The sequence below is a fragment of the Spermophilus citellus genome (genome assembly GCF_964194105.1).
Source record: "Spermophilus citellus genome assembly, chromosome: 4".
In the NCBI taxonomy this organism is placed as follows: Eukaryota; Metazoa; Chordata; class Mammalia; order Rodentia; family Sciuridae; genus Spermophilus; species Spermophilus citellus.
The window spans coordinates 100,639,271-100,656,115 of record NC_138185.1 but is presented as its reverse complement, the minus strand read 5'-3'; the positions used below and the strand labels follow the sequence as shown (position 1 = coordinate 100,656,115).

Below are 16,845 nucleotides of genomic sequence, written 5' to 3'. Positions count from 1 at the left end.
GATAACAATTTGGAACAACTCTAAAAGCCAACAATGAGAGCCAGTTGCATGGGATAATGGTCACATGTAGGGAACACTGAGAATACTGTCAGTCCTTGTCCAGCGACACTTTCCTGAAGCATTAATATGGTCAATAAAAATCTTTCAGCACGAGAAAGCGCTTCTGTTATAATGTTGAGCAAAAAAAAAAAAAAAGTCAAAACAACTCTGCAAGAATCACACTCTATAATTCAGCATGTTTGCAATTATGTAAAATGGGAAAAAAAAACTTAGGATCTATGTACAGAAGAAAAACACCAGAGTGTTTATAGTGGATATCTTTGAGAAGCAGAATTATGGGTGATATTTTTAAGCTTTTTCTACTTTTCTGGGTTTTCAAATGTTCTCAAATGGGCATGTGCACATTCTTTTTAAAAAGGAAAAAGTGGATTAAAAAAAACTAAAAATATATTACTTCCTCTTAGAAATATGACTTGTGACAACTTGTCTTCTTCTACCACCGTCGAGGGTGTCTGGGTTTGTAGGGTGACACTCTGATGCTCTGGAAGGACAGAGCTGCCCCCATCTCGGGGGGGGGGTGGCATCAGGAGAGGGATGGGCTGGGGCATCTTCGAGGGCTGGCTACTCACCCAGGACCAGCGTGGGCCAGCTGGAGATGCGGGCCTTCAGGCCCTGGTAGAAGATCTGATGCAGAAACATGATAGTTTCACTGAAAGAGAAAGCACAGCGTGAGCTCTGGCCAGGGACTTCCTGCTGCTCCCAGCCACGTGGCACTCTGCAGTGACACTTTCCTCAGGGGAGACTTTCTGTGAGAACTCCATCAGCTGGATGGACCAGACAGAACGTGAGGCCCAGCGCCAAACGAATACGGGGCCCCTTGTGAAAAAAGGACTAAGCACCTCAAGATGGTGACTACAGAGTGTTCAGCCAAGCAGAGGGTCACCTGCGCGTGAAGAGGGTGGAGTTGGGGGATGTTCTGGCCCATGGCCTCTGAGTCTCCTCGGGTCCCACTTGTGGGGGTGCCCCCTGAGATACATGGAGGGAGCCAGAGCTCTGGAGAACACAGGGTAGTGGCCCTGAGTGGGCGTGGGACCCACTCAGGGCTCAGATCTGTCAGCCACATGACCCCAGTGAGGGGCTTCCTGCCTCTGAAGTCCAGTCCTTCTGTGTAAACAGGAGGGTGAAATGAAGAAGCTCCTGCAAACAATGGGTGACGTGAGTGCCACGGGTATCACAGGTGCCCAGCAAACGCTGCCCCCTTTTTGGACTTTTGTTAAGTCTGAAAAGCCAAAATACCCTGCTTGGGCACTCCACTCGTGCCCTGGGAATACAGTGTTCTTATTAGCAGCTAAGCCCTGGCAGGGAAGGCCCCTGAGCACTCCGTGGGCATCAAGCTGGCCTTGGCCCCTCCCTGCCTCTTTCTATGCCCACTTCTCCCCAAGAAGCTGGTCCCAGAGAACAGCCTGGGTCCTCTTCTGCCCAGACAAGCTGTGAGCACAGAGAGAGCACCAGAAAGAAGGTATCTTGCAGGCCAGGCCCCCTCCTCCCTTCCCAGTGGCCTTTCTGTCTCACCTCCCTCACTGCTGCCAGCTCCAGCTCCCAACACCTGGTGACCTGGGGGTTCCCCCAACGTGTCTGGGAACTTCACAGTGCACCCCATTTATGGATAGAAAAACTGAGGCTCAGAGAGGGAGAAGGAAAGCCCCTGAGAGTCACAGGCAGTCCTGGGCCTGCCACCTGTCTCCCTACCCCGGAAACGTTCTCATCTTTCTCTGCCACATTCTCCACGACTGTGCTCTCTGTTCCCTCCCTCCTCTGTGCTTCCCCAGTGCTGGTGTTTTCCACTTTGGTAGGCAGTCCTTGGATGCTGTCCCCTCTCCCAGCAGTCTGTGCTCTGACAGCCACTGGAATCCCCAGGTCTCCCTGCCTCCGCACAAGAGCTGGCAGGGAGGGGCTGAGAGAGCAGAGAGGCCCTGAGCTGCAGCGGAGGTGGAGGAGGCTGTGCCCAGAGGGGCCCCTAGACGTCAGAGGCTCATGACCCCGGTGGGCTTGCAATGTCCTGTGCATCCCGCTATATAGAGAGACAGGTGGGGAGAGGCAAGAGGCGGGCAGGGAGGCTAGGGATAGAAGGAGCAAGAACACACATCTCCAGGCTGAAGGGCAAAGCTAGGAACTCCCTTGTGTTCCAGAGAATGTACAGAAGGAAAGGAAAACAAAGACTGAAACAAGACCCTTTTTTTTTTTTCCTAAGTAGAGAATACTTTTCAAGTTCTTATTTCCAAGTGTGGATCTTATCATTACTGTGAGTTGTCTGTCAACTCCCTAAAGCTCCAAGTAAAAAAGGTCCCTCCAGGGATAGCAACACTTAGCAAGGCCAGTTTCCCTCTGGGGTGGGCCTCAAACTAGACTATTGAATGAATAAACTTGTACCAATTTTAAGAAAAAATTTTTGACTACCTATGAAGATCCTTTAAGACCAAGACACTCAGCCAGGAGTTCAGGAGAATGTAGAGGGGACAGAACCAAGAGCATCTAGGCTGAGTGGGTGGCATGGCAGTCACGGGACTTTCAGGAGTTCATGACGGAGCCATACGTAGGATCTTGACATGTATCTAGATCTTTCTAGATAACCCTGAACACTGCTACAACAAGACTCAGGGAAGCCACTCCCAGGCAGCTGTGGCAAATAACTGTGGAGGACTCATCAGGGAGGAAATGAACTTTCTTCAATTCCAACCCTGCTCAGGCTTGCACAGAGCAAATCAGGATCATCATGAGCTAGAACCACAAAAATACACAGGCATGCCCTGGAGATATGGCAAGTTGGACTCCAGATGACTATAATAAAGCAAACAGGTCAATAAGGCGAGTCACGTGATCTTCTGTTTTCCCCAGAACAATATTGTTCTGTTGACACTATACTGCCATCTATCAAGGGTGCAACAGTATTGTCTTAAAAGTATACATACTCTAATTAAGTCCTTCATTGCTAACAGACGCTCCTGATGATCTCAGCCTTCAATGAGGGATATTCTCTCTGCTGCTGGAGGGTCTTGCCTGGCTGTGGACAGCTGCTGACCAATTGGGGTGGTGGTTGCTGAAGGCAGGGGTGGCTGAGGCAATTTCTTAAAACCAGACAATGGTGGAGTTTGCAGGATAGATAGACTCTTTTCATGAAAGATTTCTTTGTAGCATGTGATGAATTTGATGGCATTTTACCCAAAGAACTTCTTTGGAGATTAGAGTCCGTCTTCCCAAACCCTGCTGGTTGCTTTATAAATTAACTTTATGTGAAACATTCTAAATCCTTTTTCATCTCAACAATGTCCTCGGCATCTTCTCCAGGAGCAGAGTCTATCTCAAGGAACCACTTTCTTTGCTCATCAACAAGCAGTGAACCCCGGTCCTATCACCAGATCACAGCAACCCAGTCCCATTTTCAGGGTCCACCTCCTGGTCCAATGCTCTTGCTATTTCCACCGCATCTGCAGTTTCTTCCTCCACCGAAGTCTTGAATCCCTTGAAATCTTCCGCAGGGGTAGCAGTCAACTTCCTCTGAATTATTAATGTCGATACTTGGATCTCTTCTCATGAATCATGAGTGTTCCTCCTGGTGTCTAGAATGGTGAATCCTTTCCTGAAGTTTTTCCATTTACTTTGTGTTTCCATCAGTTTTTGTGTCATTGTGATCAAAATTCCTGACAAGAACAACTTAGAGGAGGAAGTTTATTTGGAGCTCATGGTTTCAGAGGTCTCAGTCCGGAGATGGCTGACTCCATTGCTCTGGGCTCAAGGTGAGGTAGCACATCATGGGGGAAGGGCCCAGAGAAGGAGAGCTGCTCAGCTCATGGCAGGGTCAGGAAGCAGAGAAGGAAAAGGGGCACAGGAAGAATGATCCTTCCAGGGCCCACCCCCAGTGACCCAACTCCTTCAGCCCATGCCCCACCTGCCTACTCTACCACCCAGTCCATTCAGACTAGGATGGACTGATTAGGTCTCAGCTTTCACAAGCTAATCATCTCACCTCTGAATATTCTTGCATTAACAGGAGCCTTTAGTGGACACCTCATACCCAAACCATAACACTTTGCCCAGAGGAATCACTACTAATGTCAGTATGCATTTCTTAAATATTTGAAAGTCAAAACAACTCCATTATCCATGGGCTGCAGACTGGATGTTGGGTTTGCAGGCATGAAAACAACATTGGTCACATTGTACATTCCATCAATGCTCTCAGGTGACGGGGTGCATCGTCAATTGTGTAATATATATATATTTAATAATTTTATTTATTTTATGTGGTGCTGCAGAATGAACTTTTTTTTTTCCTTCTGAGCAGTAGGTATCAACAGCAGACTTGAAATACTCTGTAAATCATGTTGTAAGTGGATGGGCTGTCACCCAGACTTCGTGGCTTCATTTATTGACAACAGAGAGAATAGATTTAGTATAATTTCAAAGCATTAAATGAGCATTGGATTCAACTTGAAGTCCCCAGGCATTAGCTCCTACCAAGTCAGCCTTGTCCTTTGAAGCTCTGAAGTCAGGCATTGACTTCTCTTCTCTAGCTAAGAAAGTCCTAGATGGCATCTTTTTTTTTTCAGTAGAAAGCTGTTTGCTTTTCAATCTGCATTGAAACCTGTTGTTTTGTGTAACCACTTTCACAGCTATCTCAAGTCTGCTGGATAACTTGCTGTGGCTCCCACATCAGCACTTAGCTTCACCTTTTTATGGAGAGAGCTTCTTTCCTTAAACCGCATGGACCAATCTGTCCCAGCTCTACACATTCCTTCTGCAGCTTCCTCACCTCTACTCATCTTCATAGAATTAATGGCAGTAATTGGGGTCTTGCTCTGGATTAGCTGCTGGCTGGTTTGGTCTTCTATCGAGAATGCTCAAACTCTCTCTGTATCAGCAATAGGGCTGTTTGCCTTCTCATCATTCACGTGTTCACTGGAGTAGCACTTTCAATTTCCTTCAAGAACTCTCCCCTTGCTTTCACAACTTAGCTCACTGCTGGGCGCAAGAGGCTTGGCTTTCAGACTAAGTCAACTTTCAACAGGCCTTCCTCACAGAGCTTAAGCATATCTAGCTTTTGATTGAAAATTGTGAGACCTGTGTCTCTTCCTTTTACTTGAATACTAGCGGTAGCTGCCACTGTAGGGTATTGTTGTATCTCAAGGATTAGGGAGGCCTGGGGCGAGGGAGAGGGGCAGGGAAAGAGCCATTGATGGAATAGTCAACACACTCAATTATCAATTAAGTCCACAAACTACCAAAACAGTAATATCCATGATTGCTGATCACAGCTCAACATAATAGACAAAATAATAATAAAGCCTGAAATATTGCAAGAGTTACCAAACATGACACAGAGACACAAAGTGAGCATATGCTGTTGGAACAATGGCTCCCACAGTCTTGCTCAACTAGAGGTTGCTACAAACTTTCCATTTGTAAAAAATGCAACATCTAGAAAGTTCACCAAAGCACAGGGAAATGAGGTGTGCCTGTACAGATGAGGGCTCCATCTTCAAAGTGCAAATATGATCTATCATATTTGATAACAGGGAGAGAATGCCACCTGTAATCATTTTTAAAAAAAAATATTTTTAAGTTGTAGATGGACATAATATCTTTATTTTATTTATTTATTTCTATGTTTTTATTTTTATCTGAGGATCAATCCCAGTGCCTCATGCATGAGGGGCAACTGCTCTACCACTAAGCCACGACCCCAGCCCCCACCTGTAATCTTACTTTCAGAGATTACCATGGTTTTAATCATCTTGACTAGACTTGCTTTTAAATAATCATTGTTAGTGGGTTGCTTGAACATTTTTCTTATGTATTGACAATTTGTATTTCTTCTTTTGGGAATTGCCTGGTTAAACTCATTTCTATTTTCTCTTATTAATTTTAAGTAACTTTCCCTGTTAAGCATCTAGTCAACATACATGTTGGAAACATTTATGCTGGGCCATTTGCCTGCTGGTTTTGTTTGGTGGTGATGTGCTGGGTTTTCAACTTGCTTGTAGAGTGTGCTGTTTTCTTTCTGTCTCTGCCTCAGGCATTGGCACACACATCTATCCCTGTCTTATTTTATTGTTTCTTTTTTTGAATTTTATTTTGTGGTTCTGGGGATTGAGCCCAGGGCCTCATGCATACTAGGCCTGTGCTGTACCACTGAGCCATACCCAGATCTTATCTAAATTTTATTCGTAACTAGCCAACTAGCACTTTGGTGTGTGATGAGAATAAGAGATTTAAGTACAATCTTCTCCTTAGTTTGGTGAGCCAATGGCCCAATTTGAATACAACACCTTTTTCCTAAATTCTAATCCATTCTGGAATCTGTTTGTACTTTTGTTTTATTTTAATGATCTACTGTCTACTCTGGTATTAGTCTCAGGCTGTTTCCATCACTTTATATTGTAAATCTTAATATCTTTTAATCACAGGTAGGAAACATTATTATTTCCTTGTGTGCATTATCCCTTCGAATTAACTTTGAAACCTGTTGCCAGCCTGGGTTTTGATTGGAATATTAAATTTGCAAAAGATTTTGGGTGAAAATGGCATCTTTGGTCATGGACATACTAGGGTGCAGGTACATTTCTCTACTTTCTGATGTCCTGGTTCGTGCCCTCATTGCTCGGGTCCTGGGTTTATTCTTGGATAGTTTCTGTTCTTGTTTCTATTCTGAATGCAATCCTTTTCTCATATTATATTTTCTAAGTATCCCTTGTAGGTGAAGGGAAAAGCTATTTTGATTTTTTTCTTTTAATAACCTGGACTCATTGCAATTTTCTTGTTGATTCTGACCTCTGATCTACCCCATTGATCTGCCCCTCCTTCACGGGCTTCTCATTTCACTGAACGGCAGCCCCATCCCACCTGCCTCTCAGGCAGAGCCCCTCCTCCTCCTTCACCCCTACATGTATGCCATCAATCTGCTGATTCTGTTCTCTGCTCTCGATTACCCCCGCCTCCCCTTCATCTCTACCTGGACTGTTGTTGGTGGACCCCTAACTGCAGTGCTTCCAGTCTTGCCCTGGTCCACTACATTTGATTCTCCACACAAGCAGATTCATCTCTTAAAAATCCAAATCAATCACGTGGAGTGGCCTTTAGTTGGTCTTCAAAGCCCTGCAGGAACCGCCTCAGTTGGTCTATGGGCTGCTCTCTTCCCCCTCCCTCCTACCATTCTGACCTTATTTCTGGTCCTGGAATTTGTCAAGCATTTTTCTGCCTGAGGCTATTCCCTTTGCTGGTTTCCCCAGCTCTTTGTTGGCAAAGCTCCTTTATATGGGGGGGGGGGCAGAGCAAAGAGGGTAAGGGGAGAGATTGTGCACATGCAAATATGCTTTTTTTAAAAAATCAAATTTTGGTAAGAAGGTTTTTTTCATGTTCCATATCAGTTTAAGTAGAAATGATTGATTCTTTTAAAATGCTAAGCAAGTATATTGGGACCCTAAGGGGAACACAGCACGCAGTTTTCCACTTTCCCACATGTATGCAACCCTCCGAAGGTGGAACACCTCCTACATCTTGCAGAACCAGTGTTTCATTCATTCACTTAACACATACTTGTCAAGATCTCCTACTGGCAGACCTTTGGTGGGACACTGGTCTCCCTGCATTTGAACCCCAGTAACTGTCCCCACCAAGGCTGCTGGGTACACATTCTAGAGGCCCTTGTTTGTGTCATGTGGGCCAAATCTGGCACACACCTGTTTTTGTACAACCTGAGAACTTAGAATAATTTTTACATTTTAAATGGTTGAATAAAGTCAAAATAATATTTGGCAATATGTGAAAATGACATGAAATTCACATATTAGTGTGCATATTTTTTTTTGTTTATGCCAGAGCCATTTATTTATGGATTATCTATGACTTCTTAGTTACTCTAGGGGCCCTAGGGCCCCCAAAGTTTACAGTGTTTGTCACCTGGCCCTTTGCTGACCCGTGGTGTATGTGAATGATGCCCCCTGAATTGTGCAGTGTGTAGTGGGTGCAGCTGTATTCTAGGACCCTGTCCCCACCCAGTGAGCTCATTGTCTAGTGGACAATCCAAACACACAAAAAAATCATTATTTAGGTGTGACATAGGCTACAAAAGGGACTGTAGGGGACTCTTGGAAATGTGCAATCAGGGGACCAGTTGATGGCAAGGGGTGTGAGGGGTGGTCAGGGACATGACATCCAAGGAAACAAAGAGATGAGAAGGAGATTGCCCTGGGAAGGACGGTAGGGTGGAAAGAGTATCCTGGGGTGCAGGGGTGGGGTGGCCTGCCTAATGACACACTTGGGACCTTCTCACTTCATTCCTTCCCTGAGGGAATGGAAGGAATCCTGACTACTCAAGGCCAGTCCAAGGTGGGGCAGTGACTGAGCAGGACAGGAGCAGGTCTCTTACCCTGCCCCTCCTCTGCCTGTTGCATTCTTCCATTTACTCATGATGGCTTTAAGTGCCTTCCCTTCTCTACTCCCCAGTCCATGCAGACAGGAGGAATTGACTGGGGCATGGTCCTCCCGGGAGCCTCATCATCTTCCCAATCCAGGGCTCCAGGTAGCCCCTTTCAATCAATCACAGCGGCATCAAGACACAGACCCCATCCCCAGTAACTGGGTGGGTGTCTCTCATTCCAGGGCATCGCCTGTGGTTCCCAGCACTGGATACCAGGCCTGGCTTCTATGACAGTGAAATAGCCCAAGTCTATAAATAAACTTCTTGTCTTAGCTATACAAAGCCCACTGCAGGTGTGGCTTTCCAAGGTCTCTCCCTTTTATGAGAAGAACACAATTGACCCCTTCCCCTGTTCTGCCAATCTAGAGAGAGGCCTCTGTCTTCCTCAGGACCACTGTTAATGAGTTCCAATAAATTAAACCACCAAATTATCATCAGGTTTCTAATGTGGCTGTCCATTTCCACCTGGAAGCAAGCCTAGGGGACAGGTATGTGCAGAAATACTTTCCATTAAGTGGGCTGGTGGCCTGTGCTCCTGGCATGGGGTACCCAGATGCCTGTGCTGTGGCCTGAGGCAGGGAGGCCAGGGTGGTTCCTGCCCTGGATCCTGCCCCCCCCGCAGCATTTACAATAGGAGGGAATGCTGGGCTCACATACGGGGAAAGATCTAGAATAGAAAGAATATGCAGAGTCCTGCCCCGTGATGATAACACTCCTTAGAAGAATGGAGATCATGGAGAGGATTCTGGCCCATGATTTAACAAGGCATGGGGGGCGGGTTACGGTCCTTTATATAAAACAACTCAAGCTTAAAATCTCAGCTTCCCCATTCCCTGACTACTGCACTGTGTGCCCTTGAGCACTTCCCTTTACCTCTCTGAGCCCTGGTTCCAGCCTTCTGTGGAGTCTCTGAGGATTGAAGACACACAGGCAGGCTGAATGTGGACAAGGAGCATGGCACGAAGAGGGTCTCACAAGGCACCACTCTAGGGTAGAAAGTACCCCCAAAACACTCAGGCCTGCACCATGCTGGTGGGGCTGTGATAAGGGAACAAAGAAAATTCCAGTTGTTCTTTATGCTCATGAGATGCATGGAGGTTAAGACAGGGAGGACTGTGCTGTCCCTGACTGGCCATATACTGAGGGGATCATGTGGCAAGCACCTTATAGTTCTTTCACCCCATCCCTGGTCCCTAGGGAAGCTAAGTTCTCTGGCTCATTCCTGTTTGAGAATGAGGTGGGGGGCATTTGGAGGGAAGAAGCCACTTGTATCAGACTTGCATGCATTGAGAGGACCATTGACTCTTCCTGCCTAACACATAGTAACCTTCATGTCCCGGAGTTCCACATCTGTAGATTCAACCACATGTGGATTGAAAATACTGGAAAAAAACTGCAGCTATACTGAACCTATAGAGATGTTTTTCTTATCACTATTCCCTAAACAATACAGTATAACAATTATTTATACAGAATTTATGGGTATTGGGTATTAGGTATCATGCCATCCGGAGATGCTTTAAAGTATACAGTGGGATGGATGTGTATAGTATTCAAATACTGTGCCTCTTTCTGTAAAGGGATTGAGAGTCTTCAGGTTTTCATCTGTGGGGATCCTGGAGCTGTGGTAGATAAAATGGAAACTTTAACAGTTTAAGAGCTGACAAGCTGTGGTTTTGCACACTGACACACACAGCAGCTCTGCTTACTGACATTTAACCATAGAGACTTGCAGTGGCTAACAGGTACCTCTAACAGATAACCACAGTAGCAGAAGGAGGAAACAAAGAAATAGGGGCAGAACAATCCCCCTTTAGGCTTGGTGTGTGAGCTGAGTCCCTAGGTCATTGACAAACTTGTGCCCATATAAAGAATGTAGAATGCACCCTCCAATAGAATTGTACCAATTCCCATACCTTGATAGATCCCAAACTTGCTTATGTATAAAAGTAAAAGCCCAGCTGAGCTTGGGACTCAGATTTTGGGAATTATCCCTCTGGGTTGTGGCACCATTAATAAAGTGTTGCTTCTAGAACTCAGTGTCCTGACCCTCATTTCCCACTACAGAACCAAGGCCCTGAAAATGGTGAGAGAGGACTATAGAAAGACAATAAATAAATGACCTTGGCTAATTTTCAGTGTTGAACCAGGTTTGCATTCCTGAGATGAATCCACTTGGTCAGGCTTTTATTTCCCTTTTTATACACTGCTGGATTCACGTTGATAAGATTTTGCTTCTACACTCATGAGAGAGATTGGGCTGCAGTTTTCTTTTCTCATCATGCCTTTGTCTGGTTTTCATGTGAGGGTAATGCCGGCTTTATAAGATGAACTGGGAATGCTCTTTCCACATTAGCTTTGAATTTGATTTCTTGCAGGCGTGTTATTATGAGCACCTGGGATATGCTGAACTTGATGCTAAATGTTTTACACCAACTTTCTCATTCGTCTTTCTGATACCTGTAAGAGGCAGATAGGGTTCCTGGCCCAGTCATTTCTGATGACCTCTGGGGTCCATATTTTGGAGGTTGTGAGAACTGATCTGACTGCTGCTACTGTGACTGGAGTCAATGAGATGACAAGGTGGACAACAGCAGACCTAAGATGCCTCTCAGAAAAGGTTAAAACAGACCTGGCAGAATATCAGCAGAGGAGGGGGTGTTGCCTCTCTGTGCAGAGATTCTCCTCAGACAAGAACCCTGTTCTTTTTGCCCCTAAAATCCAAGCCAGGCCTGGGGGTATTGCTGTTAGAGAAGAGCTCAGAATGCTGAGCAGGAGAACAGCACCCGGGCTAAACAGAGGGGCTCTCTGGGAGATGGAGTTTTGTAAGGAGCTTCTCAGTTGTGGAAGACAAAACTGATCCCTGTTCTAGGTGGCATAGGCACTGCCCCAGAGGCCTTGAGGAGAGTCACATCCATAGTGTCACTGTTTCAGAGCTGGAGATCTTAGAGGGCATAGCATCAAATAACCTCTTTACTGCTTCTGGAAAAGGGCTGCCTTTCTAGATTCTGCCTGTGATGGAGCTCGCCTCTGTCTGGTACTTTTTCCTGCGGTGCTCTGAGCCTTCAGCTACCCAGCACCCCACAAGGCACCAGGGCAATGCACTCAGTGCCTTTGGCTAGCAGGACAGGAGGGGGCCTGGGACTCCCTCCATGGCCACTAACCTCCTCATCAGCTTCTCAGCCTCCACTCTTCCCCTATAATCGCCTTCCACAAGGCGGAGAGGCTGAACACCCTGCCACAGACACGACCATGACATTCTCTGTCTGAAACATCTGATGGCTCCTTCCTGCCTCCAGGATCAAGTCCCATTCCTGCCTCTGGTCCTTTGAATGTGCTGTTTCTCTCCACTTGTGAAGTTCTTCCCTCTTCCATGTCCTTCACGATCAAGCTCAGACATCATTTTCCTTAGGGAGCCTCCTTTGGGGTTCTTATTCCATTTCATAAAAAAAACATCTGCTCAGCTGTCCGTCCCTAATGGTAGGGTCCGTGGGGATCATCTCATCTCCACATCTATGGGCCAGCACACAGCCAGGTGCTGTGGGTCACTTGCCTTGTTTGCTGAAAGGATTGAGTGTCCCCGCCCTTGGTGGGACCACTGGTCATCAGCCCTTTCCTTCCATCCTGAATCACTGTTGGACCTCTATCCTGTGGACCACTTTATAATGACCACAGGAGAGGGGACAACAGGCCCTGGTAAATCCCACTTATCTGCTAAAGGATTAGTGAGTTCTATCTAGTTTTGTTTCTTTTTGAGGTCACTGTTGAAAATACCAGCTTCTTGAGAAAGCAAACACCCCCTTTCTCCTCGAATTCATTCTCAAAGGCATCCAAGCAGATCCTTTCAGTTCTTCATGATAAAGATGCAAAAATCCTGTTGTGATTTTTTTTTCAAACAATTTTTGAACAAGTTCTTTGAACTGGCATGAACACTCTTAACCCAAAATTTCAGGTTAAAAGGATTCTATTAAAGATCAAGGTAATGTGATAAAACAATTGTGGAAAGAAAAAGAGAAGTAAAAGGATACCCTGAGCTCTTAGTGATGATGATGGTCCACAGTTGTCAAGTTTGCAGACATGGCTCAACGTGCCAGAGACGTACAGACTATGTGGTGCTCCACCAGTGCTTCCTGAGGTGTTCTCCACCGCAGGTCCTGGCTGGCCCTTGGACACCTTGTACTTACCTCAAGCCTGGGTTTCAGTGTGGTCCGGGCCCAGCAGCATCAGCTGTACCTGCAAACTTGTTGGTAATGTACTCTCCTGGGCTCCACCCAGATCTAGAGAAGGGCTCACGTTTGAGAACCTGGGAACCCAGCGGAGCTGTCCAGGATTTATCAGGAGGGAACATATTCAGCCAAATTCCAGGTCAGAGACTCAATGTCTGGGCACAGTGGCACACACCTATAATCTGGTGGCTCTGAGGCAGGAGGATCATAAGTTTGAGGTCAGCTTTAGCAACTTTGTGAGATTCTGTCTCAAGTAAAAAATAAAATAAGAACTGGGGATATAGCTCAGAGGTAAAGCACCCCCAGGTCCCATCCCCAGTACCAAAATCAAAACAAAACAAAATAAACAGAAAAAAGAGAGAGAAAAACAAAAACAAAAACACAATGGGATTTTCTTGAGGTAGTATGTTACCTGATTTCAGTACAATATAATATTCATTTTCTTTAGTAAATGCACAAAAGCATTTATTTCATGTTTAAAAACTGTCAACATGTACATTAAAAAGCAACCTCATGACTCAGTTTCTAGAAGGTCTCATGAGGCCAAAAGCTGTTCCCCCTCCTGCCTGTTTCTCTCTCTCTCTCTTTCTGTACCCTATTCTGATACTGCCGCAGTCTGGCTGGGCACGAATAACCGAGCCGCCACAGAGCCTTGTAGGTTCAAACAGCAACTACTTTATTTCAACTCTCACTGGCACTGCACTCCCGCTTTTTTCCGCCAATGCCACCCACTCGACCCTTCCAGAAACCCCCCACACCGGAAATCCCTCCTCCGGCACTTCCCCAACCAATGGGAACTCTCCAGGAATCCCCACTAGAACTCCAAAGTAGCAGAGAACTCCAAAGTAGCAGGCGGCGCCCGAGGCAGCAAGAGCCGCCCCATTGCCCGACAGTAAAGGTCAAATATACAATACAATCAATCCAGTATCACAGCAATTATATATAGCTTAACTCAAATCATCATCTCAATGGTTCGCTGGCACCACCTTTCAAACATTCCCTCTGGCAAATGCCAGGCGTCATTCTGACAGGCAGTGGCTCTCAACATGATACCTCATTCATGTCCCTGCTCCACCCCAATGACTGGGTGGTGAAGGGATTAATGCCGGTTTCTTAGAGTGGGGTGGTCTCCCAGGAGTTGATTAGCTACCACCAGAGTGGGTTGTCATAAGAGAGTGAGCCTGGCCTCTCCCTGTCTCTTGCTTCCTGTCACCATGTGACACCTCTCTTTTACACATGCACTTTCTAGGTGGGATCATCACCACGAAGTCCTCACCAGAAACCAGTGTTGTTACGGAGCTGTTAGTCTTCCAAAACCATGAGTGAAACCAAACTACTTTAAAAAAAAATAAGTATTCTGCCTCAGGTATTTTTTATAGCAACACAAACTGGAGTAAGCCAATAGTTCTGGAACATTGAATGCAAGGCTTCTTAACTATGGCACAATTTTGGGTGGAGTGATTCTTAGTTGTGGGGTCCCATCTTGTGCATTAATAGGATGTTTAGGAGCACTCTTTGGCCATTACTCATTAGATGCCAGTAGAAAACTTCCCCAATTTGTGACAATTAAAAATACTTCTCCTGGGCTGGGGTTGTAGCTTATCGGTAGAGCACTTGCCTAGCACGTGCAAGATGCTGGGTTTGATCCTCAGCACCACATAAAAATAAATAAATAAAATAAAGATATATTTTTAAAACAACTCTTCTGAGTGTCTCCTGGGGAGCAAACTGCCCCAGTTGATAGCCACTAGTTTAGACATATACTATACAAGGTCCTTCTCCATTTGAACTCCTGTCCCAGGCCTCCAAATTGTTGGGGCTATTGTCTTCCAGCCACAAGACCTTGGGCCACTTCCTTCCTCTCTGGGCCTCAGTTTCCTCATCTGCCTTTGGTGGGAACTGGAGGGCTTTTGGTGAGGGCTTGTGTCAAGTTTGGCTTAGCATCTGGGCCCAATGCTTGTTAGTCTCCTTTTTTTCTTTTTGGCCCATCCTGGGGGTGCTCACCTGTTCAGGAAGATGCTGCTGACGTCGTCATGGGTGATGGGGGGCTTCTTGGAGCTCGCGGCCATGCGCAGAGGACGCAGGAAGTTGTTCACGAGGATGTGCAGCTGCTGCACGTATTCAGCCTCGGCCTCCAGCATGCTGAACACCACCTGGTTCCTCTTGCGCATGCTGTCGGCATGGGGAGACCGGATGTAGTCCTGGATGATCGTCTTCCACTTCCGCCGGCACAGCCAGCCCCGCAGGAAGCTCTGCACCTGGGTGTGGAAACCAGTGGGGAGGGGCTCCTGTTAGACAATCTTGATCATTCTTGTCCTTCCAGGTCCTGAGCACTTCAAGGGCAATGACCAAGGTCATTGTCATCCCCTTTGCTGGAGGTATGGGGACAAGGGCTCAGACATGGGCCAGGCCTGCCTTTGCTTCCTGCATGACGCTGAGCATGGTGAACAGTCCCCAGGAGCCAATTTTCCTATCTGTAAAGTGGAGCTGAAGAGATGATGGCTGGACTAATGTGGACCATAGACTGGGCCAGCATCTCTGGAGATTTGGTCACAAATGCAGATTCTTGGGTCCTGCCTCAGACCTTTGCATTTTAACAAGATTCTTAGGTTGCTTTAGAGAAACCTGATGAAGGAGGAAAAATGTGGCCCGGAGTCTCCATATGGGAGGTGGCTTGAGGACAGAAGGTTGCCAGGCTGTGCCTGGACCTTATCTTGTATAATGACTCACCTGAAAGCCTGGAGGTTTCAATTGGAGCATGTCTGAAGACAAGGTGATTATCAATGGAACACAACATGGCAAATTAGTTACTCTGGTGCTTGGGCCTCAGCAGTGGCTTTTAAGCCCTGGCACCTGCCTGGAGGTTCTTCTAACTCAGGAGGGAGATGAGCACAGACACTGGACTCAGTGGCTTTGAAGTCAAGCTGTGTGGAGTGGCCTCCTGTTGGCAGGAGCTTAAAAAACTTGACTCATTTACACACACCCACACCCATGCGAACAGTTGTTTAAGGTGTACAGGCTTCCAATCCAGAGGGCACCTAGCTCCCTGCCATTTCCGTGGAAATTCATGGGAAGTTCATGATCCACAGAGGGAGGGACACAGGGCAGCTAGAGCAAGGGCACTAGGCATTCTCTTCTGAAAGGACACTGGCCATGAATTACAGGCCAGGTTGTACAGGTGCAGAACTGCCAACTAGGGCTGTGTGCTCTGGAGACCAGCCTGACTCAGCCCAGCAGCTACCTCTGAAGACGGGAAGGACTGAGGGGCAGAGGGAGGGGCTGGTGGCTGGAGGCTCCCAGAGGGTGAACACAGCGTGGGGAGGTGGGTCTCAGCTGGTGCCCGATAAGAAAGGCTGCTCAAAGGGAAGGGGTGAGCTGATCCCTGCGGGGGGGGGGGGGGGGGGGGCGGATGTTCCCAGACCTGGACAGCAAGTCCCAGTGCCTTCGTGTCTGGGAGGTCTTGCAGATAGATACATGTGCCCAGCTGGGCAGGGATGTGTTGGGGCAGCTCTTCCTGCCTGTCGCCATGTATGAGAGGCAGTCTGGGACTGCTAGACCTCCTGTATTTTCAGGAGGCAGTATATCCTAGTCATGGTGACTGGGGGTGTGGGCTCTGGGGCTGGCGGCCAGGGTTTGAACGTTGTTCTGGAAAGACTTTGCTGTGTCAAGTTGAGCAAGTTACTTTACTCTCTGTGTCTCAGACGTTCCAAGAATGAAATGGAGATAATAATAAAATCTAGGAGGCTTTTAATGAAGGTCCACTTAATCTGCACCAAGCTCCTAAAATAGTATGTAGCACATAGAAAGTGGCTAATGAACATTGGCTATTTTTCTTTCTTTCTTTTTTTTTTTTTTTTGGTACCGGGGATTGAACTCAGAGGCACTCGACCACTGAGCCACATCCCAGTGTATTTTCTTTAGAGACAGGGTCTCACTGAGTTGCTTAGAGCCTTGCTATTGATGAGGATGGCTTTGAACTCGTGATCCTTCTGCCTCAGCCTCCCAAGCTGCTGGGATTACAGGGGTGTGCCATTGCACCTGGACCACTATTTTTGAGAAAACAGAAATTCAGATTTTTGTGTGAGGTATTTAGCTTTTAAAGCACTAGCTGAACTTGGCTTGTGGGACGTCTATTGCAATTTC

General features: G+C 46.7%; 1 protein-coding gene across 1 annotated transcript in view; it reads right to left on the bottom strand.

Moving 5' to 3' along the window:
• RASGRF1 (Ras protein specific guanine nucleotide releasing factor 1) overlaps positions 1–16,845 on the bottom strand; it is a gene marked incomplete at both ends in the record, with an annotated part of 105,331 nt that overhangs the window by 52,386 nt on the left and 36,100 nt on the right. Inside the window, 2 exons of the mRNA XM_081292754.1 lie at positions 630–709; positions 14,707–14,960. Of these exons, the coding sequence (XP_081148880.1) occupies positions 630–709; positions 14,707–14,960 (334 nt within the window). The remainder of the gene's footprint in view (positions 1–629; positions 710–14,706; positions 14,961–16,845) is intronic.